The sequence below is a fragment of the Eucalyptus grandis genome, chromosome 9 (genome assembly GCF_016545825.1).
Source record: "Eucalyptus grandis isolate ANBG69807.140 chromosome 9, ASM1654582v1, whole genome shotgun sequence".
NCBI classification, from domain to species: domain Eukaryota; kingdom Viridiplantae; phylum Streptophyta; class Magnoliopsida; order Myrtales; family Myrtaceae; genus Eucalyptus; species Eucalyptus grandis.
The window spans coordinates 35,245,692-35,269,787 of record NC_052620.1 but is presented as its reverse complement, the minus strand read 5'-3'; the positions used below and the strand labels follow the sequence as shown (position 1 = coordinate 35,269,787).

General features: G+C 39.1%; 3 protein-coding genes and 1 non-coding gene across 4 annotated transcripts; all 4 read left to right on the top strand.

The window, feature by feature from the left end:
- The first annotated feature begins 1,618 nt into the window (after positions 1–1,618).
- On the top strand, positions 1,619–1,721 carry LOC120288625. Its single transcript, XR_005546728.1, has one exon. It is a non-coding gene; the product is annotated as a U6 spliceosomal RNA (small nuclear RNA).
- A 2,020-nt stretch (positions 1,722–3,741) lies between these two features.
- On the top strand, positions 3,742–4,769 carry LOC120288186 (FCS-Like Zinc finger 17-like). Its single transcript, XM_039301668.1, has 2 exons — positions 3,742–4,146; positions 4,325–4,769. The coding sequence occupies exons 1-2, from the start codon at positions 3,803–3,805 to the stop codon at positions 4,536–4,538; spliced, it is 558 nt and encodes a 185-aa protein (XP_039157602.1). The 5' UTR covers positions 3,742–3,802; the 3' UTR covers positions 4,539–4,769.
- A 6,989-nt stretch (positions 4,770–11,758) lies between these two features.
- LOC104419521 (AT-rich interactive domain-containing protein 4) lies at positions 11,759–18,561 on the top strand. The gene is made up of 15 exons (XM_010031202.3): positions 11,759–12,286; positions 12,376–12,567; positions 13,240–13,293; positions 13,436–13,524; positions 14,089–14,362; positions 14,496–14,552; positions 14,866–14,897; positions 15,323–15,458; positions 15,542–15,712; positions 15,937–16,551; positions 17,117–17,254; positions 17,366–17,464; positions 17,737–17,837; positions 17,933–18,023; positions 18,201–18,561. Exons 1-15 carry the CDS (start codon positions 12,152–12,154, stop codon positions 18,303–18,305), a joined length of 2,289 nt encoding a protein of 762 aa, XP_010029504.2. The 5' UTR covers positions 11,759–12,151; the 3' UTR covers positions 18,306–18,561.
- A 171-nt stretch (positions 18,562–18,732) lies between these two features.
- LOC104419522 (E3 ubiquitin-protein ligase RNF144A) lies at positions 18,733–20,160 on the top strand. The gene is made up of 2 exons (XM_010031203.3): positions 18,733–19,674; positions 19,950–20,160. The coding sequence occupies exons 1-2, from the start codon at positions 18,905–18,907 to the stop codon at positions 20,014–20,016; spliced, it is 837 nt and encodes a 278-aa protein (XP_010029505.2). The 5' UTR covers positions 18,733–18,904; the 3' UTR covers positions 20,017–20,160.
- The last annotated feature ends 3,936 nt before the right edge of the window (positions 20,161–24,096 follow it).

The following is a 24,096-nucleotide window of genomic DNA, read 5'->3' as shown; positions in this document are numbered from 1 at the left end:
CAAATGGAGGGTGCAAATTATGATCTTCAAAGATATTATACATATCCGAGGGTTTTCAACAGACAGGGAAAGAGAATCAATAAAGTCTACATTTTTACCCAATCTGCATGACCTCTTTATTCATGTAGAAACTAAACAATATGTATAGTAAAGGAAATGATCTAACAAGAAAATTAGCTCTCTTAGAAATAATAAAATATAATATGATATCCTTAATATCTAATAATATCTTTAACAATATTCTCTAATATTCATAAATATATTTCAATACTCCCCCTCTAGCTGGAGCACCAACTTGCATATGAGGATGCAACTTTCTTCCAAAGTTTGTAACCAATAAGCTATGTGAGGCGGATCTTACACTAGACAAATGATGTGAGCTATACCTTACACAACAAAGTGGTAGTGATCCACATTGTCGTATTGTCATCGAATCTGACAAGCATCGAAAAAAACACATGACCAAAAAGTTGACACGTCTTTGTTGTACAATCTTGATAGAATCATGTTGAAAACCAACTTGAATCGTGACAAATTAAACTACATCACCACACCTAGCTCAACTTCAAATGCTCGATAAAGGTGTGCTTGACTCCGATACTCAGAGCTACTTGGATACTTATCGACATCACCCCATGCTCAGTGGAGGTATGATTGACTCTGGCGCTGTTGCTTGTATACTTGATAGCGACCTCACTTGTGAATAAGGCTCACAATTTAAAGAGTCCCTCAATGGATATCACCCATGCAAGTCATTTTTGAGTGTTGATAAAATTTGGAAGTTACTGAGGTGACAAACAACGATAGGGCACAAATCCCCTGATGAAGAGTGGAGATTAAAATGAAGCTCAACACCTTGACAGTTAAAGATGCTGATGATGACAACATCTCTATATCACATTTATATTCAGAAAATATGAGGGAGAAAGAATCAATAAAGACTACGTTTTTATCCAATCGTCATGATCTTTTATTAATATAAAATTAAGGGGATTTATCCCAGAACAATATGTATATTAGAGGAAATAATCTAATAACGGAATAGCTATCTTGGAAAATAAGAAGATATTAAATGATACACCCAATATCTAATAATATTTTTAACAAAATTCTCTAATGGGGAAATTTTGAATATCCATAAATATACCGACAAATACCAAAGCATAGCGTTGAGTATAATTTTGATGCGCACGAGGAACAACCCTTATGAAAAAAAAAATAAGACTTGGTTTTTTGAAACATAAAATTTGTGGTTCAATCCTTATTAGAGCTAAATAGATGCGAATTATTTAATAAGTAAAAAAACTGTGTGAATTTTATGAAATATCGAGTATATCACTAGCTATCATCTAATCATTCGAGGATGAGATAGGTTTTTTCCCCCAAGTTAAGGAGAGCCTTTTTACAATTTCGGCTAAATTAATTTTCAAATGTCATTATGTTGTCATTGATCTTCAAAGTTTAAAATGGAAGATGATATAGATATAATTTCGTAAATTGTTACCCTGTTAAGTCAATCTGTCAAAGATTCGGATTAGTTCCATCATAGAGATTTTAATTATGACAGCTCAGTGTCACTTCCGTTTCACATCTTAATAATTTATACAGTAATGTCGAAAAGAGTAAATTGTCTTTTCGGATAAAATTGGAATAATACGGAGATGATTGGCATGGATTTGCGCAAGATGACAGGGACAAATCGAGAAATGGTACAAATTTACTTTTGACCCTTTTGCGCCGGGTCCAGGACTTCGCTTTTCGCCGTTTTTGGCCCCCCTCGGGACCTCCGTCTGAAAACTCACCGTGAGAGCGGTGGTCCTTGAGAGTAACTCTCTCGCCACCGTGCCCTCGTTCTTCAATTCATCACGACAAAAGTACCATCCCCGAACTCTTTCTTTACCCATTTTTCGCCCTGGAAGGCTACTCTGTGCAAAGGCATTTTCATCAATTTTTCATTAATTTGTAGAAGGAAGAAGCTTGGACCCCATCTTTTCCCAAGGAAACCGGACGACTTCTGGGATTTTGAGTGGGATTTGTTAGATCTCACCACCTTGGATTTCATTAATTTTTTTTATGAGAATTAAAATTTACTTTCAAATTTGCTAGGTGGATTTGAAGTTGTCTCATGTGAAATATATATATATATATATTTTATCAATATTAAGTTATTAAATTAAATAAAATCGTTCAACTCTCTCTTCCATAAAATGCTTGCAATCTTCTACCAATGAAGCTGAATTATTAATAATCAAATATCTGGTAGCATGTTGCTTTTGAAGTGATACTAAAGGCTCAAAATGCAAGTTAGTTTGAAGCATTCGTGGCACCGTTAGGCTAGCATTGTCCTTCTTATTATTCTCTCTTTGCTTTATCAATTTCATGTCACAATTCAATTTTTTTCCTGTTTTTATCAGAATTTTTTTGTCGTGGTCTTATATAAATAACTTTAAATAAGTTATCTACAAATGGACAAATTCAATATCTTGCTATTCAGTATCTTTCCTCCTTTTCTTGTTTCGTGATGGACGGATCATTTATTTTTCTAATTAGCTTTTTCCCTCTTTCTTAACCAATGGTGGTCTTGACTTACTCAGCCTGTTGCCTTCTCTTGGTGTGAGGCAATTGTGATCGAGAGACCACCATCATTCCTACTAATGATACTGGCCGTCATGCTAGCATTGCTCTTTGTAGAAGGAGCGATATATTAAGTAGTCATGGGATAACATCGCTCGTCCACTCCAATGCCTTCTTATAATTTGTCGGTTGCCTGACCAATTAATTTATGAAGTTCAAAATATTTAGCATGTGCCGCGGTTGCTCCTTTTGGAAGCCTTCCCGTACGGTAAACACATGTGGATGAAAGGAGGAGTTCGGCTGAATTAGGTGGGGCTGAACTAAAGTTGTCTTTAAATGACACCGTCCAAATCATGGGAAACTCTTTTGAGAACAGAATGCTGCTGCATCACATGAACTAAACACAAAGTGACCCGCATACCCAAATTTTTAACATAAGTCGTCAGAAAAAAAAATGTGCAATCGATGCTAATAATACTCTTTAAAAAGGCCAAGAATACATTCCATGCATATTGATTATATTCGTATATTCAATAAAAATAAGAGGTCTCGTTAAAAGTGAAGCGTCGGGCTTTAAGTTTTCGTGAATTTCGACTTTGATATCATGTTTAAAAAATAATAATTTTTATAAAGAAAATTTAAGCCTCTACTGTAACGAGACAATAATGTCTATTTTGTTTTTTGCTCGGAGATGTCTATCTGACACGGCATTGAACAATTCGACGTGTCATGTCGAAGCATTCACGTTCCATATTATGAGAACCAATAAATTATTGCGACCTTGGGAGGGGGTCACTAAATTCTTACGGCCAGCGATGATTTAGCCACGTTTGGAACGTTGAATAGACCACACGCGTCCTTCTCCACGTGTGGGGCACACCAAACGGTAGAAAGAGAGGGAGAGAGAGAGGGCCACACGAAGAAATTTTCATTTACTGAGAATTTAATATTTGTATTGTCTAAAGTGGATAAATACCAATACCATCGTGAAACGCTGCAACATCAGGTTCACGGAAAAATCCAAAATACACAATTATTTTATACACACAACACACATATATTATATATTATATTTGTGTGTTTTTGCAGCACGTGAAAAGAAACGGCAATATCAAACAGTAGGCTTCCCATACATCTGTGTGACGCGGATTGCTTTAAATACCCATGGTTCTTTCCCTTCTCCACTCTCACCACACTCTACTCCATCTCTTCTTCACTTCTTCTCCAGATGAAGAGGTCATTGATGAAGTGGGGAATGCCCGAGCAGAGCATCGAGGAGGCTCGTAAGCGAAGCAGCAAGAACGACGGGCCCTCGTCATCCTCGTCTTCATCATCGTCAGCTCGGTCAGCATCGGTAGCCGTCGGCCTGAGGATCCTGACGCAGGTCTCCGAGACGGCCAAGCCCCACATAGTCGTCAAGTCCAAAGCGACCGCGAGCCTCCACCTCGCCAAGCCTCGCCCGAGAGCTCCATCCCGGAACAGCTGCTCCGATCTCGAGTACTCCTGCTTTCTCAAGACGTGCGCTCTGTGCAGCAAGAAACTCAGGCCCGACCAAGACATTTACATGTACAGGTATAGCTCGGAGCACAGTGCCCTCAAACCCAAGATCATCTTTTGGCTGTTCTTTTCATATTGCTGACAGTGTTTATGGGCTCTGGAGGGTTTGAATTAAGTCGGTTTCATCTTGATTTAGCTGTTCTAATTGGTTCGAATGACTAACGAGATATGGTAATTCGTGATGTCGATTCAGGGGAGATGAAGGATACTGCAGTGTGGAGTGCAGAGACAGGAGGATCATGATGGACGAGATGAAGGAACTGGAGGCTTCGACGAAACGGATGGTGTCGTCTCCCAGGCATTGCTATGCCGCCTCTCTCCAGAGCGAGACCCGCCTCCTCCGTGAAGAGCTCCAGCGACGGCAGCAACACCTTATCGTTCCCAAAACTAGGACCATAGTCTCATGACCCTTTTCTTCTTTTTGAAGGCTTTCTTGAGTTCCAAATGCTGGAAATTTTGCAGATTTGCTTTCTGCGTTTTTGTGAGCATAATATTTTATTTATCCTCTAGAAAGAGGTAGGGACAGTTCGTAAATTTCTTGTGTCTCCTTTCCTTTCATGTCGGGCGATGCCTTGTGTACATGCTTTTGAAATCCCAGCTACATGGGGCTGATAGAACTCACAGATATTTTGCCGAAAGCTTTTGTACGTTTCCTTGTATGAACGAATCAGACGCCATGGTCGTTTGTCAGAAAGAAGGACGCGATCGATGCAAGCGTGATGGTGACGGAGATATTTTTCTGCCTAGTGGTAGATTTGCCAAACTAAACGAGTTTCCTCAAGTTAAAGAATTAAAAAAATGACAGATGATTGATGAATTTTAGTACAATGTATAATTTGATTTCTCAATTGCAGCTCAATTTATTATATAGTTCTTAAACTTTTATACATGTTCAATTTAATCTTTAAATTGTATTAAAACGTTTAATAGTATTCCAAAATTTGAACTAATGAAAGAAAAATATTGAACATGATTAAGTTGAGTATACATAAAAAATTCATGAATCACATTGAACCAATTAAAATTTCAAAATCATTTTGTACATTAAGTCAATGTTCAAAAACTACATTGTAAATTAGGGTAAAGCTTATGAGTCATTTATATTGTTATCTCAATTAAGAATTGTTCAAATAACTCGATTGGTCAAGTTCCTTCGATTTGAGAAGGTTCTTTCTACAAAAATGGTTCATGCTCCAAGGACAGTTTTTGTCGGTTTGATTTGGTGCGCTTTATATATATATTATTTTATTTTTTTGTCCAGATCAAACAGTCAAACCAACCATTTTTAGGATTTTGCTCTTTTAATTTCTTTTGTAAAACAAGTCGTAAAGCACGGTCAAAAGAAAAAAGCGTGACGAGTAAATTATATTCGAACCTTCCAAGTCAAGATATGAGTGATATCTCCACTACATAATCTACATGATGTTCTACCTCAAATGGACGATTTGATGCGAACATTGCAATTAGCAAATATTACGGCATCTAATCAAAAAATTTGAATTAGGAAAAGGAGATTGATTTTATTAAAATACGAAACTTCGTAGGGCATGATATTTGGTGTTTGATTATTTGTTATCGTGAGGAAAAGATGAGAGGCTCCCACATCATCCACTTGAAAAATCAGATGTCTTTTAGTGTAACAACTTCGTGACGAGGACGTTCCAATAAATGGTTGTTCAGTCGTTTTCGATAAATAAAAACGTAGTTCATTTTGGAAAAGAATTCGAAAATAAGAGTTACAAGTTATGACGTCAATTTTTTTTCCTATGAAAATTAAGAAAATGGCGATAAAGAAACGAAAAATCTTAAGCAAAGTATAAAGAAAGAGCCCGACAAAAAAAAAGTATAAAGAAAGAGAGATTAACACGCAGTCAAAAAAAGAAAAGACCAAGTCGTTAAGGTGAAAAGATGATAATAAACGCTCTCCATGGTGAGTTGAAAGTACATGCCTAGGTGGAACATTTTTTGGTGGAGGATGCAACAAATTCATTGTTTGCAATAAAAATGAAGTTTTTCTAAAAATCTTTGAAAAATTATAAAAAATAAGGTCATTGTCATATTATATAAATGTCAATTTAGTTCTAAACTTATCACTTTGATTAATTTAATCCTAAAACTTATTTCAATATGTTAATGTAGTCATTTATGCTAATTTTGGCTAAAACTTGCTAAGATGGATGTTGGTCGTCATGTGACATACGTTAACTTTGACAATTTTTATAATTTCCGAAAACTTTTTTTTTTTTTCCTTTTTCCATTATTTTTTTATCTCTTTCTTTTTCTTTTTCTTTTTCTTTTTCATTCTCCTCCACCAGTCATCAAGCCATAGAACCCAATCGGCCTTTGGCAAGGGCCGAGTTGGGTGAGGGTGTCACGCCCCTCACTAGAGTCCAATGAGGTTGACCCTTGTCAAAGGCTGACAACCGACAGAGGAAGAAGGAAAAAAAAAACAAAAAAGAAAGTAAAAAATTATGAAATATTTTAAACATTGCAAAATCGTCCATATTAATACCAATCATGTTATATAAGACAGTCAATGCTGACTCGACCACTAGGTCAGTAATTTCTTATCAAAATTATTAAAATCAGTTGGAATGACTATATAAAAAAATTGTGAAAATATAATGAATTAAGTTGGCTAAATTGGAAAATTTAAAATTGAATTGGCAATGTGCCTTTTTAGTAATTATCCCCTAAAATTCTTGAAGTCCTCTCCATCATTATAATTGGTGGCTTTTTAGGAATACTTTGTTGTAATATATTTACTAGTCATGGACATGTGACAAAAGCAACTCATGCACATTTGTCAGTTCAATTATAAATATTTGAATTATCCAAATAGTTTTAAACTTATTACAGTTTTGCCGATTTAGTCTTAAATATTTTCACGTTTTGCCAATTAAATCAACTTGACCAATTTTTTTCTTTTATTTTCCTTCTTTACTTTTTTACTTTGTTTGTTAATAGCCTAGAGGGCCCGTCAGCTATCAAGCAAGGGTCACAAGCCCTTACTGCTATTGGTAAGGAAGGTTGGTGGCCTTCACTAGTCGTGAGGGTAGTGAGCCCTTGCCATTCACTATGAGAGGTCTCATGGCCCCGCTTTGTGACATCCTAAAATTTCAATTCTTTTTTTAATTTAATGAATCAAATCTTTCATCAACGCGCTTATAGTCTTTCTCCTGAGCCTCATTACTCATGAGATAATTAGATTATCTGGAGAAGTCATTAAGGGATTTTAACGCAATAAACTTGAGAATTCGACCATGAATCGACTGCTCGACCATGCTAGTTTGTAAAGGTCATTATGGCACAATTAAAAATTTATCAAAGATCGGAGATAGGTCGATTCGACTGAGGTGTGTGATTAAGTGTGGGTGATTCCACATAATTGCAAAATTCTCATCGATCGACATTAAACCGATTTTTCTGTCGTTTTGATACCCTGTACCCGTATTTGAAATCTCGAGATTTTCACAACAACTGAGAGTCGCCAATGGGTCGAAAATGTACGTTGTGACTCGAGATAAATTGATCACGGGTCAATTGCACCAAAAATTCCTGAAATCTACCTGATATGTTAGGTCACGGTAAAATCGCGTCAGATTGAAATTCATCGCGAATTTGAACCCGATTTCAGAAATTGAAACTTCTGTCATATTACGATTTATTTTAGGAACGTCGACTCATCCTTCAAAAAAAAAATTTGCCAAGTTCAAGATTTTTACGGAAAATTGATATGGACGTTTCGGAAAACGAACGGAAATTCGGATGAGCGGAATTTAAGGGAGTTTTGACTTCCAAGCCAAGCTATTTGGCGTTGGGCACTTGCAGAAATTATGTGGACTTCTTCCTTGTTAAAATTGGACCTCAAATTGAGAAATTTGATGAAGAAATGGAAGCCCAAAATTGAAGAAATTCGGATGCTAATATGGGGGCTGCATTTTTTGCTTCAATTTGGATTATCGGTGGAATTGTTGTGCAAGAAATAATTGGGGGACATGGAGGATATGCAGGAGGGCTTGTGGGGACCAAAATAATGATGAATTTTAGGATATTTTGCTTCACTCTTCCTCCCCCTTCACCAAGCTTCTCACGCACGCCCCCGTCTCCTTCTTCGGTCGATCAATTCCCCCTCTCCATTGGCTCCTGCTTTGCTTTCATTTTCCCTTTCTCTTTCGATCAGCCAACCCACGCCTGCCATCTCCACTACCATTTGTCCCCTGCAGGTCAACCCTCATCCCTCAAAACTCCTTGTTGACTCTCCTCAAGCCTGCTCTCCACCGAAGCCACGAAGCAGCCCAGCCCATCTCCACCGAAAGAAATTTTTATCATTGGCTGTCCGTCCACCGAGTCCACCTTCATCCGCGGCCCACCTCCTCCTTTGTCCAGCATCAACGACCGAAGCAGCTGCCCCTTCGTCCGTGACAAATCTCCGCGAGCTGCAGCCGCCAAACAGCCAGCCCGTGTCTTCGTCCGCAGCGCCTCCACCAAAGCCGAGCCATCAGCCTCAAAATCCAGCCAGCTTCGTGACTGTTTTCGGCCCAGTCTGGTCTCTGTTTGGCGTCGCTGCTTTGGAGCTTATCGGCCGCCATCGAGCCGCCGTCGCCGTGGACTCACCGGCCCGCAAATCCGGTGAGTTTACCAACTAAACTCTACTTAGAGAGTTAATTATGCTTAGGGGTGTTTAGATTATGCTAAGTATGTTTAGGTGATTAGATTAGTTTAATTAAATGTTGATTAGATTATGTGCATGATTAGATTAGTTGATGGATTAATAGTCTAATTATGTAATTAGATTAGTGTAATCTTAATTAGAATTTTTAATTAATTATTGCATTTAATTAATTATTTAATAAATTAAATATTATTTAATTATATTATTTTATATTTAAATTAAATTAATTTCTGAAAATTATTTAATTATTAATTAATTAATTAATATTTTCCGGAAATTATATTGGGAGAGCCGTTTGTTAGAATTTCAGCAGTGTGGTCAATTTGTTCAATTGATGATTATGTTTGTGAAATTGAGTGATGGTTGTGAAATGTTGGTATTTTAATTAGAAAACCGAAAGTGATTTTTAAGTACCGAGGTGAGCAATCGGGTGTTGACACCAAAAGTGATTTTTAAGTACTAAATTTGGATTAGTTTTGGGAAGTAATGATATATGAATATATCTATTTTAGCTTAGGTGAGCAATGTTCAAATCGATAGGGTTTATAGATGGCATCAATGGTATGAAGTTGAATGGAATCAATTGATTGATGGTCGAATTGAATTGAATTGTTTGGTTAAGTATTTGAATTATACTAACGTGTAGGAAGCATTTGAGGCAAAGGTAAGTCCTCTGACTCGTGCTTGTACTTAGGTAACCTCGGGCGTATTTCCTTCATAATCGGAGTTTAGGGGGGTGAACTTGTTGAGATTTATATCTCACCCCATTGTGGGCTTAAATTTTCAAGATCGTAGAGTGGTGGATCTAGAGCTTAGCTAAGAGGACCTCAGGAATAGGTTGGTTAGGTCAACTTCTTTTTGGAGAATCGTCTTTTGAAGTCTTTGGTTATAAACTTTTGTACATGATTTGGTATGTTAATAAAAGCATGTTGTTTGTGAATGTGTTGTTCTACTTTTCTATCCCGAGATGGTTACTGTTAAGGAATTTGTTATTCGCTTTTGCATGTATAATAAAATGAAAGGGTCAGCGACTCATCCTAGGAAGTCTTAAAATTTTATCGACCACAGAGGAATAAGCACACGCTTGAAAATCGGGGCGTGACACGCTTATGTCACGGGCTGAGAGTTTCCTTGGCCTCGGAAACGACCCGCGGGCGCCTAGCGAGCGGAATTCGCCAAGCCAGCCCTTTCTTTAGCTGTTTCACGAACGATACGGTGAATGATTCTTCGTGCGAGATCCTACCACGCCCGGCTTCGCCGGGCGTACGGTCCAACGAGTAAGGCGGCGGTTCTCTTTAGGCACAACAAGCTGGTTTCGGCCTACCATGGCCTCGTCGGGAGCGGCATCGGCTCCCGACCCGGTTTGTGCACGAGAGGCCTACCCCGTCTTTAGAGCTCCTAAGTGATGTAATCATTCTATCCTAGAACTCTTAGCACCAACCGTTCTAACGCCACTCCCATGGACCAGTTGTGTTCTACCCCTTCTGACTCACACTCTTCACCAGATAACCCCAAGCACCACTCACAAGTGTCACGAGTACGGGAGGATTCACGGACCGTGACACTTAGCTATGAGTGAACGTTGCAAGCTCTCCACTAGTGGTTGGCAAAGGGTGTGACCCTCATCAACTAGTGGTGAGGTTTCCACGGCCCTAGCTCACGACCGATGACGGCTTTGCAAGCTCTCACCCGATGGGGGTTGTTGGGCCCGAGCTAATGGCTAGGAGGGGGCTGCTAACCGTTATCAATAAAAAATAGAAATAAAAATAATATTAAAAATTATTCACACCAATGTTGACTATCTTATGTGATATTATCAACATTCATGTCAACGATTTTCGATTAAAATTGATTGGATGAATTTGATTAGCAAAACGTAAAAAATTTGAAACTAAATTGATAAAAAGTATTATAGGTTTATGATTTTTTGAACAATTTTCCTTTTAATATATTTATAAGTATATGAGTTGCTTACGAGCATCGAAGTCAGATTTGTTATTCTTTAGCCTCAACCCTTAATCACTTTATCCGTTGGCCGCATGCCTACTGGTAGATTAACGTATTTTGAATAATAATTTAAACTAAATTCATTATTGGAAAATGTAGTTTGACTTTTTTAGTCATGCTTAAAGACTAAATAAATAAAGTGCTTTTATTAAGTATTAAATAAATGTCATCCATATTATGCAATATCGTATCTACTTCTTCTTTGTTTCCCTAATTATTAATTAACCCATAAACTCTACGTATGAGCATACGCAATTTCACCACGGATTAACAATACATCTTTTGATAATTTAAAAAAAAAAAATTGATACATATAAGGCGCTCCTTGACCAATGTTAATTACATTCATTAAGTGGCGCAGGCTAAAACTAAATCTTGAATGCACCAAATCAAGACGAAGGAATGTAGATAAATCGATGCACACAAAAAATGGCCTGAACACCATCCGATCACTTAAACTTATGTCCTCGCATATAGATGAAAACTAAGATAGAGGAAAAGGCAACGACAAGTTCAAAATATAGCCTCATCAAATTATTTTGAAATTGACAATTATCCCGCTAATGTCCTTATATCGACGTAATTTCAAAATAAAATACCATTCCCGCCTCATATCAAGCGTAGCCGTTCGTTTCATCTACATCATTTAATGACTACCCATCTTTTTTCTTCTTCTTTTTGGTCACGCACGACGTGTCCAGGCGTCCCTTACTTCTAACACGACGTAATTAAGAGATGAACTGATGATGTGCAGATCCACATTATTCACGAGATTTGTCTTTTTGGTTTGCTCTGTTCTATCAACGTAAAAGCGAACCAGCCGTAAAATTGTACAAAATCCGAAGTACGTTGTGGCGTTTTCCCGCATGATGTTGACAAAAAATAATTGGGAAAGTTTTGGAATAAGTGAAATTTCTTATTCGAATTGATTTTTTAGATTGGAAAATCCGGTACGATCTCGAAACGAAGAAAGCGATCCCAAAACACGTGAGTAGATTAGTCTTCCTCTTCCTTTCTTCCTTCCTTCCTTCGAGGTTCCGTTAGGGTTTCGATTCGATTTCTTTCGTCTCCTCCCTCCTGCTCCTTCCGTCGACAGTCGCCGGAGAATGCCACATCCGACGACCGGAGACCGCAGGCCGACGAGCGAATCTGGCGGCGATGGGCTGGGCGGTGCCGGGTTACTAATTTGGACGCTGCTGCGGTCGTGCGGCTCCGGGTCCGGGCTATGATCCGGGACGGCGGCGGCAACCCGCTCGACCAATCCTCCTCCGTCGTCGTCGTCGTCGTCTAGTCTCCGGCTAGAGACGCCCGCGCGCGGGAGGAAGAAGGAGGAGAGAGATGTCGCACGTCAGGGCGAGAGACGCTTGCAGCTTCCTCGCAGTGACCGGCGGCGGCGGCGGAAGCTCGGTGGACGCTGCCGAGGATCACCCGACGTGTTCCTTTCTGGAGCGGGCGTCTTCGGGCTATTTGGAGGTGCGGAATCAGCTTCGCTCGGTGATTTTTTGCTTTCTCGGTTTTGCTGTGATTCGAGCTGCGGTTCTGACGTCTCTTGCTCGGTGCAGGTCCATACTTTGCGGAGTCCGAGTGAAGATGAATTCCGTCTGGCCGTGGAGTCGCGCAGGCCGGCTTTCGTGTACTTGCAAGGAGATCAGCTTAAGGATGAGGGTGATGTGGTGTCTCTAGCATGGAACCGCACTACTTGCGTCACTGCCGACTCTATAGTTGGGCTCTTTGGCGAAACATTGCCTGTCGCCGTACGTAATCGTGATTTCTATCTGCATAGTTGTCGGCATGAATCTCTTTGCACATTGTTCCTTTCTCTCCTATATTGCCCGGCTACAAATCTTGATCGTTACATAATCTATACTTATATTGCAAAAGGCATGGACCGGTGACAATTGCAAGGGGTGTTAAATGGGTACTCTTCAAGTGCTTAGAGGAGTACGTTTTTATAGTCGTAGTCTTCTAGTCATATTGCAGAGTTGGCATCTTGTCGAATTAAGTATGTGGTGCCTCGATAGAGAATAAAGCTGATAATGCTGATGCTGCAAACCATCTAAAACTGGATGATAAGGCCAATTGACCTTGATGTTGGGAAAACCGATAGAGGTGATTGACTATGAGTTTTTGAGGATGAGTACAGACATGATATGCTATCTTGTTTCTGATCATTAGTAGTAGGGATGAGGTTGGAGAAGTGGTGGGGTGGTGAATTCATTGTCAGTGGATATCCTAAGGAATGGTAGAATTCAGAGGACACAGAACTGCCGTCATTCTTTTTGTTCTGGGGGAGGATGATGTGTGAGAAAGTCTAGCACAACTTTCTTCTTATTCTTCTTCGCCAATTCTGATGTGAATTCTGGTCATTTCGTTTTTAGGGTTCAGCTCTAGCTTAGTAATGGCTTACTTTCGATATTCCTCTGCAGATTTACCTGGAAATTCCACATGGCGAAAAATTGGCAGAGGCACTTCATTCTAAGGTTAGTTTATTTGAGAAACCAATGGCATCGGATAGTTTCTTGCAAGATTGATGATTGATCCAGTAATTCGTCATAAGTCTCCTGGCTTTAGTCTCCTGCGTACAGAAAGATATTGTTAAAGTTGGTTGCCTCATCTTTGCAGGGAATACCTTATGTGATATTCTGGAAGTATTTGGTGCCTCGCTCTGCGGCTTCTCATTTCCTTCATGCTTTATTGGCAGTACTGAAGAGGTAGGTCTTTTGAACTCGCAATTGTGTTCATGTGTGATTACATCACGAGTGAAATACATCATGAGTGAAACTGGTGCTTGCTTGGTCTCTGGTGGTAACAGTATTCTCTTTTCTTGAGTGATAGAATTGAATTTTAATCTATGTAGGTCTCTCTCTTTCTCTCTCAACAGCTGTAGTTGACATTGCCATGAGGGTGGTGGTGTCATGTTTAGTTGAAATAGATTATAAACCAGTTTCTGGTTATCGGGTACATAGATGGTGATATAGTCAATCATGATAAGGTTGCTCTCTCATCAACTCTTGGAGATATATTGAATTTTTAAGCTACATGTGTCATGAGTCTCTTTGGTTTTCTGGAAACATCGTTTGACTTGCCGATTAACATCACGTTGGATGAGTAGCTACAAAGCAACATGGAGTTGATTTTGCCTGTCACACATGCATCTTAGGGAAAAAGAGGGCTAATAGAGAAACGACTAGGTTAAAAAGAGAATATGACAACAGCAAGACACACATACCAGCATGTCACTTAACTTCACATGCTTGTTTTTCCATTTGTTGCAGTTCAAGGGCTCATGTATGGGATGCTTTCCAGCTTGCTCATGCTTCAACTAGTTTTTACTGTCTACAAAAGAGGAGTGTCTCTTTTGATGATAAGACCATAGCCAACAGTGACCTAGGACTGGATCTTCTTGGGATCCCTCCCAAAATAGATGTTTCTTACCCTGTGGAAGATATTGCAGAGGAAAAAGATGATGTGAGTTCTCTGCCGGCAGTTAAAATACATGATGAAGATGTGAGCTTGAGGTTTCTTATTTGTGGTGTTCGATCTAGTATGGTAAGTTGGAAGTGGATTCTTGCTTATGCTTCTATGAATGTCAGCTTGTGCGACAAACCGGACTTACAACATTTGGCACTACTGTTCTGTAGTTCTTAATATATGGCTAATTTAAAGCCTGGCTTCTTCACAGGATGCAGAATTGTTGGTACTGTTGGAGCATGGTCTCAATGCCCTCTTGACTATTGAAGTAAGTTTTAATGAATCTTTACTTGGATTGACTTCTCATTGCTGTTGGCTCCTTGATGAAGCCTTTCCAAGTTATATACATTGTAACATTTGAAAGGACATCAAACACGTATTGCAAGCATTTGATTTTGGAGATACAGAATTATATCTTATTTTGAAATTCTCTCGTCACTGAAGAATTGAGCAATCACTAACAGCTGCAACACTAGTCAAATTTGTTGTAATATTTGTTTTGCAATTAGACTGACATTTCTCACTCGTGAAAATTCTAATTTATAATTTCCATTCCTCTTGCTTTTCTTATGTGGTTTCAGATGCGAGGAAGCAAGCTTCTTGGAAAATTTAGGTATGTTCTCTTTCGAGTGATTACTAGTAAAATGAAAAGCTAAGAAGTGGTAATCCCTTTTAGAAATTGAGTGGATTTGTGTCATATATAGACACGAGGAAAGGTAGTCTAAAAGAGAGACTGCATGTTTGCCTCTCTATTATCGCACATAATAAGTGGGAATAATTTCTGGCCTGTCTGAGAAGGATCATGGACAGTGGACAATTGCTTTCATATGAGAACCAGCATTTTGTGTTTCAGCTCATGTTTTACCTACTTTTTGAGCACAATGATGAATGCAATTCTGACTTGCATATTTCATGATACTCTTATAAGTCATAAATATCTGCATATTACATACCACTCTTATCCAAGTCATTTTGATGTGTTCCTTTGTGTTACTGAAGTTAATTTTGTCCGCTATTGATATATTAAGGATGATGCAGTGCACCTCAGCCCCTTTTTGACACAGAGACATTCTCTCGTGATGTTGTGACCATGCGCTGCGATCTATCCACCTCTAGTTATGCTCACATCTCCCTGTTGCTGTCGGGTAATACTCAGACTTGCTTCAATGATCAGGTAAAAATTGATACCGTGATTTGCTTTAAGTAGATATTAGGACTGCTGCCATTCTGATTCTTCTGTGGCATCTCCTTCTGCAGCTATTGGAAAACCACATTAAAAAGGAAATCATTGGGAGTCAACTTGTTCACGTGCCGCTTAATATTGAGGAAAACAAACCGCCATTATCTGAACCTCGGTTATCTGCTTCAGTAGCTTGTGGGGCTCCAGTATATGAAGTTTTGATGGATGTCCCTTCTTGGGCTTCTCAGGTCTGTGCTTTGCCTTTATACTGTGTGGAATGAATTATATTATCCTGTGCAGGTTATGCGTCAGAATAACATGGTTTTTCACATGTTATCGATTCTAGTGAAGGACAATATGCTTGTTTTGTCCTCATAAATGACCGCCTAATTTGTTTTAGCTTTATTTAAGCCATTATCCATTCATAAAGGATGTGCTAATCATACACACATGATTGTTGCTGCATTTCCAGGTCCTAAGGCAGTTAGCATTGGATGGTTCTAATCATTGTCTGGTTGCTCTTGGGATTGCCAGCATCCAAGGATTGGCAGTTGCTTCTTTTGACAAAGATGATGCTGAACGTCTATCTCTCTCCAATTCAGAGGAGTGTCAAGAAGTTTTCTCAAGTGACAGCTTTGTTAGTGCTACTCCTGTTTGGTTAAGACCTCCTGCACCTAGTAGGAGGAGGACTGAACCATGCCAAGATGCAAGTCCGGACTCTCACCCTGAGCAGACAGTTGGGTACATAGGTGCTACTTTGGACAGAGACGGAGAGACTAAATATAGTAACTCGAGTGGGCTTGCAGCTCGAGGAAGACTGAAAGTTGCAGCTTTGAGGCCTGTCCCTCATATTCATCAGCGCAAAATGCAGTTTATATGTGAAACTTCTCAAAAAGATGCTTATGACGATGGGAAAGTTCAAGAAAATTCTGTCTTCCCCCCTGTGAAGCAGAGGGTTGTCCGACCATCTTCAGTTTATAGAAAGTCATCTTCAAGAACCTTTCAGGCTAGGCAAATTATCTCCTTGAATCCCTTGCCCCTCAAAAAACATGGTTGTGGCAGAAGCTCTATCCAAGTTTGCTCTGAGGTGAGTGATATTCAGCCTGAGGGTGTTGGCCTCATTGTACTTGCTCAAATCTTCTGTGTCAGGAATCTTGCTGCTTACAGTGTATAAATTAAAAAAGGATGCTACTGTGATACCCCATTGAACCACAATCCAAAATTATCTTCTTTTTTTTTTTTTGGTAAGGACAATCCAAGATTATCTTTTTGTCCTCATGCATTCCAAGATCCTATATTACAGCACCATTACCCAGTCTGCCATGCATTCAAATCAAGAACAAAGATGACAAATAAGCATTTGCCTTTGTTTTCTAGTTTCTCCTAGACAAAAAGCTCATGTTTTTTGCTGAAAAAGTAGCAAAAGATGAGAGAGAAGTTCATGTCAGTTGCATGCTATGTGGAAAGAGAGATATACGATGATTGATTGACATTGTGGATCATTTATGTTTTATACCCATTATCAATTCCTGCATGCAACTTTGAGTCTGACATGTGTTGCCCCTGTAGCTTCTAGGATTTTCATTATGTTTATCCAATGGATCGTTGACAGATTAGTTCAATTGTAAAGCTTCCATTTTTTTCTATTTTAGGAGGAATTCCTCAAGGATGTAATGCACTTTTTGACTGTTCGAGGACATGCTCGACTTATTCCTCCAGGCGGTCTTGCTGAGTTCCCAGAAGCTGTGCTCAATGCAAAGCGTCTTGACCTCTATAACTTGTATAAAGAGGTAATCATCATTATAAGTTGGCACTCATTCCCGCTTTCTGAAAGTTCACTGTAAAATTGGTTCCTATTTAAACAATTTGTGCACTTTTGATTGCATTTGATATATTATTAGGTGGTTTCAAGGGGAGGCTTTCATGTTGGCAATGGGATTAATTGGAAAGGACAAGTCTTCTCAAAGATGAGCAACTATACAATGACTCATAGGATGACTGTATGTGCTATTGCCTCTAAAATTTGTGGATTTTGCACATTTATGCTTTGTTCATGGTACAAATTGATGTTTTGATTCCTGATGAACGAATTTCATGCTTTTGAGTTCTCAGCTCTCAAATCACGGCCTGTGTGTAACTTTCTTTATATTTTGAAATTACATGGCGAGACTTGCTGACTGCGTAAAAAGCAAGGCACAATGATCTAATTGGTTTCGTTGTCATCCCAAATGTCACTTTTAGCAGTCAACAGTCTGACGAGTTATTCTCTCAGGGGGTTGGAAACACACTCAAGAGACACTATGAGACATACCTCCTTGAGTACGAGTTGGCCCATGACGATGTTGATGGAGAGTGCTGCTTACTGTGTCACAGGTATTATTCTCTCTCTCTCTTGTGCTATTATTCTCAATAACTCATGATTTTGAATGAAATCCGTGCTCACGACCTTCCGGGCTTCACGACAACAGTGGCGCAGCTGGGGACTGGGTCAACTGCGGAACATGTGGGGAGTGGGCTCACTTTGGCTGTGACAGAAGGCAAGGTCTCGGTGCATTTAAGGTACTGTACTCATATGATGTCGATCCCCTTTTAGTTGCAAAACCAGTTCTTTTTTCCCTAAAATCCTGTCATTCCCTTTTACACTTGGCTCGTGGCTACGCCTTTTTAATCATGGTATAAGGCTTGCAGATTGCAGTCAATCCAGCTCGAAATACTAATTTTCATGCGAATTTGCAGGACTATGCCAAAACTGATGGACTGGAATATGTATGTCCGCAGTGCAGCATTACAAGTATGAAGAAGAAACCCAGAAGCAGTAGTGACATCGCCAAGGCTTACTAATCATGACTTATTACCACTCGCCGACTTTTTTCTTTTACTCCCTGAAGGATCAGCGTGTAACATGTTTTCTTCTCTCTCAGATAAAACTTAGGTACATATTTTTGTTATGCATTCTTTCGAATTTTTTTTTTAATAATTTTTCTTGAGGTATTTATGTATCCAGGAGTGCCCCAATTTTTTTATCGGCAGGGGTCATGCTCGGAGTCAATTTACTCGGGTGAAAAATGTGTAATTGTTTGCCTGAACTTCCCATTTATCATTTACATTTTTTCCCTTGTTCTTTCGGCAAAGCAAGTACGATGAGTTTTTTCAATGCGTAAGCTTTTACCTAGAGACTAGAGAAAGGGGAGGAAGCGAAGTCGAGGAGACCCATGAAGCTGCCGTTTGAGATTTGTTGTTTTGGAACTTTGATTACATGGGAAACATGCAGACAATGAATTCGGATCTATCGGATGAACTTGTAAAAGTAGTTGGAAAAGGAAAAGTTAAATTTCTAGACCCTTCAAATTCCAGGGATGGGTGAGCTATAAATGACAACCAATTGATCGCTCTGAAGAAGTCGCAAATCTTGTGTATTCACCATACGAACCCAACGAAAGATGGAGATTCATCGCCTCCACGTCGATGATTTCTACTTCTCTGCTCTATATGATGAGGAAGAGATATTTCCGATATCAGACGAAAAGTACGCACTAGAGGTGCAGCTCCAAGAAGTCCTCATGGGCTCGTCGAACATTTCATCGCGGAGAAATGCGACTATCCAGTTTTGTACCGCGGAAATCGCGAGCTTAGAAAACTCGGAAGCTGCCAAATGTTCTCGGGTATTTTGCCATATTTGTATGGAAGAGAAATCTTCGGAGGAGATGTTCAAAGGCTTGCGTTGCAGTCACTCGTTCTGCATGGAATGCATGGGGCAGTATGTAGCATTGAAGATTAAGGAGAACGAGCCAACCGTCACCTGTCCCGACGTAAAATGCAAGAGCGTCCTCGAACCTCAGGTTTGCCGCTCGATACTTCCCCGGGAAGTGCTTGACAGATGGGAAAACGTGCTGTGCGAGTCGGCGATTCTCGGGTCTCAGAAGTTCTATTGCCCCTTTAAGGATTGTTCGGCGATGTTGGTGGACGATGGAGTCGAAGTCGTGACTGAGTCGGAGTGTCAGATTTGTCGGAGGCTGTTCTGTGCGCGGTGTAAGGTCCCGTGGCACTCAGGAATGGAGTGCGAGGAGTTTCGGATGATGAAGAGAGGAGCTAGAGAGAAAGATTTGGACGACATGATGACGAAACTTGCTGAGAGCAATAGATGGAGGAGATGCCCCAGCTGCAAGTTCTATGTGGAAAAGGTCGATGGATGTCAGCACATCTCTTGCAGGTTTGATTTCGTCTTTCAATTCTCATAGAACTTAAGTAGATCTTTGGTACAGAAAAGAGCTTTTTTGGCATGCATTAAGAAAGAATACAATGAGTTAATTAAACATGTCCGAACCAGTGTGATTGCGTTCTAGAAATGGATCTACTTGAAAGACTAATGCCTAATTAAGTACGTTTAAGATTCATCTAATCGAGCAGCTTATCCTGTCATTCATGAGGGAAAATAAGGGCACCCATTTATTTGGCAAATGTGTTTTCTTTACGTGCTTTTTACAGGTGCGGACATCAGTTTTGTTATAGTTGTGGAAGGAGCTTGAGAGGACATCATTCCTGCGTTTCCTGAATTCGGCCTCCGAAACTTTTCTATTTTTTAACAAGTTATTGCCTTGGAAAATGTAATGCCTCCTTAATTAGCTGCTTAACAAGTACCCGGAGGCATCAGTTTGCGCATATTTCTCTCTATGTATGCGAGTTGTCTATCAACAATTTAAGGTGCATTTAATAACGTTTTCACGAACATTTATTTCTGCTTTTTTCCCCGAAATAGAAATAAAACATAAACGTGTTTTATAAGTTTTTTTTTTTAATTTTATTTTTAGGAACACGTGAGTAAAAGAGGAAAAAATTTCTTTTTCATTTCTTATTTTCTCTTCCTCTCTTCTTTCCCTTAACTAGTCACCGTTCTTGATGATGGCCAATGATCAGCCAAACAATGCCCGGCGACCTCGCCGGCCCCTGTTGAGGTCACCCTGAGCTTGCCGACCACCAGCAAGGCTTGACCTCACCCGGCTACTTCAAGGTTAGCATTGCCTAGGTGGGTTGGGCCACCACAAGGCTTCCCCAAGGCCAGCAACCTCACCGACCGGCCATGACCAAGGCTAGTGATCGGCTAGAGAAAGGAGAAGAAAAAGAAAAGAAAAAAAATGTAATAAAATTATTAATAAATTAAAAGAAAGTCTAAGTCACAAAAATATTTGGGGCTGTACTAAATGCATTTCTATTCTAGAAATAGAATTTACGTGCGAGTACCAAACGATTTAAAATTTTCAGAAATTGTAGTATTTTTGAAAAAAAAAAAAAAAAAAACTATTCTTGAGAATAGAAACGTTATCAAATGCTCCCCTATTTGCTAGATAATCAGGCTTATGAATCCCATTATATTCTTTAAGAATCATCATATTTTAAGCCCAATTGGACCAAGTTGCACGGTAGCAAATCGAGTTCTGTTCTTTGTTTACAAGCGCTTGTGACGACAAATGAAATTAACCCTAAATTAATTGCTGAGGCTATCGACTCGTTTGGAAACGTGAGATCAACGGTTTGCAAGCGGCTCAAGTGCACCTTGATTGGCAAAAGTTTATGTGGACATAGAAAACCTTGGAGACTCTTGCATTGAAGTGCAGGGCATCTGGACTGACTGATAGGCCATGAAAACCCAAGTCATCATGGCCCAGAAATCCCAGAACCCATCATCCATGAAAGTTAGATCCACCGTTTGTTAAAAGCTTAAATAATTGACTTGTTTATGATCGGACTTCATTTTTTACAACACCCTCGTTAATGTACCCTTATTATTAAGCACTGAATTTCTTGTTGAAGATGATCCCTGCATCAAGTGGCAGAGCAATGCAAGAGTATTGAGGTGGGTAGGTCATGCCTCTGATCACCCTTGATTTCTCTCTAATCACTTTTATGATTGGGGGGGTTATAATAATGAATGTTACGAACGTTCAATATCATTTAAGTTTGCATGTGGGTGGGTGATATCTTTTAAGTTGCATTCTACATACTAGATACGTGATTGAAAGGAGTTCTCCTTGTTTTAGAAATGGAGAAAAATTTAACTTGTATGTGAAATTGATGTCGAGTGATATGGGAAATTGAAAATAGACTACTCATAAACACGTTACATCACCTAATCAAAAGAAGCCACGTTTAATGAATATATCAATATTCAGGGAGTATGGACATAATTATGAAAGGGGCAGCACCAAGGAGTGAGAGAGAGGTGCTAGTTCCGCCCATCTAGCCGCACTCCTCAATGAATGATTTCACTTTAATTTGACTCCGCCATGCACTTCAATCACTTTTTTTTTTTTTTCAAGTCTAGGGTTTCTATAAAGCTAGCAAGCAAAAGGCATTAGGTGACAATAATTGAAGGCAGAGAGGATCACTACAAGGACGCGGAAGATGCAGGAACCTTCTTTCGCAATAAACTACTGCTTCTTTTTTCTCTAGTGGCATGTTCAAACTCCATTCTTTCCAGACGGTGTTTACCCTGTAAAGCTCATGAGGATAAGATCATAGGAGGAGAAAAAGTAGTGATTTAGACGAGAATAGAATGATAAAGGAGTCTCCTTTTGATTCACTCTTTGAGAATCATAATAGGAGTCGAGGCAATAATTGCATTCTAACTGCACAAGCCCCCACAAGCAAAGGCCATCTCTCCCTTCATTCAATCACAGATTCCTGTTTCAATCTTTCATGGGGCCTCTCTCAACGCTTTCGTGCTTTGGTTTCCATTCAATTTTCAACTTCAACATGCACTCCCCACTTTTTAGAATTCGAGTTATTTTTATTTTTCTTGGGATCGCGAAACCTCTTTACTTTACTGGATGTAACACATGATCAATGTCCAGAAAAATATCATGTATGTCGTTTTTTCCTTTAAGATGGTGGCAATCAATCCTTTTCGAATCTTGAAATATGTAAAAGTAAACGAATAATTTGCGAAACAATCCATTTTACTTAGAAGGCAATTAAAGAATTGCGAAGCAAACCCCACTTAAAAAAGAATCATAGGAATAGGGACCTGAGGACTTGACCCTAGTAATGTCCAATCCTCACTATTTCAAGTTTGAAAAAAAACCTCCACGATCCAAACGCTTACAAGATGCAAATAGTGACTTAATTTGCTCCATCACTGATCCAAATCAAGAGTAAGTTGAGCATTGACATAAGAAATAGAGAATGCAATATTTTGTACCCTCTGGAATGAAGAGCAGAAGACACACAGATGCATACGGTGAGAATGCAATTAGACTTAAATACAATGAATGTAAATTACAATTAACTTAATCCAAGATAGTAATCTCAGTATATTCTAACATCGTGCCTCAAACTCAAGGTAATTTGAAAGAAGTCAATTGGACGATAGAGAAAAGATTCAAAAAAATGCCTATATGGATGTGTCTTGGTACAATGTCAACAGTATAGTTAATAGATGAAGTGGAAACAAGTTGTACAGTACCATTATGCACATGGAACGAAATGAAATGACAACTGATTTCAATTTGTTTAGTGTACTCAAGAAAAATATCATTATATACCATTTGCATAGTACTTTGGTTTTTGCAATAAATGATTCTTCTGCTACTATGAGGCATTATTATGTCTTTTCGTAGTCGTCACGACCATAATAACTCTCATGTCGTATCAATAATAACTCAATAGTATGCTTTTATACCAGAGCGTGTGATAGTGATCTGTTTCTTGTTATGCCAAGAGATAAATGAGCTACTAAAAAGGAAGCGATAGATCGTAGTGGCGGAACAATATTGATGGACACTAGCATAAGAATGTCACGCTCGATAGCAAAGAATTCAAAGGATTGCAGCAAAACAAATCGTATGAGGTGAGTCATTCACTAATTGTTCGATCGAAAAAAACTTCACTAATTGACAACGTAAATATTATAAATGATGTCATGTCGTATAATAGTAAGGTATATAAGATATCTCTCTATGCAGGGTTAATACAATTAAACTTAAGTTCAATTAATGCAAATTATGATTAACTTAACCCTAATAATGATCCCAAGATAATCTAACATAATTGAAATAACCAGGGTACTTTGCCCTATTCCACGTCCCTAGCATTCCCTTATGTGCTTCCTTTTCCATTTCCTTGCTCTTTTGTTTTTTGCCCCTTGAATGTTATTCATGTCAAATTCAACATGATGACCCACAATTTCTTCTTTTTATAATCAGATGTAGAGGGCGATGATGATGGCTGAATCAAAGTGGAGCTTCTGCAAATGGCAGTGGCGATTGTGGCCCACTCACCAATATCTTCCAAAGTGACGAAATGATGAAATTAGATGATGGACAACTGTCCTGGCCATGCGCAATGAGTTCCACCAGATCTTTAAGTATGCTCTTCCCCCCCTTCTTCTATTTGACGTATAACTTACTAAAGATCGCATCAATTGAGTTTGTCATTAAGACTTGTTTTGCTTCTCGTTAAGGACTATCAAATTCGATTTGTCATACGTCTAATAATTAAATCCTATTTTCGATAAATTTCTTATTTCCTAATCAATTCAAATATTATGTACTTTGGAATTTTTACCCTTTCAAACTCACCGCGACAAGACGTTTTACAGGAAACTTGCTCCAACGGCATAATTCCTCTTATTTACTTG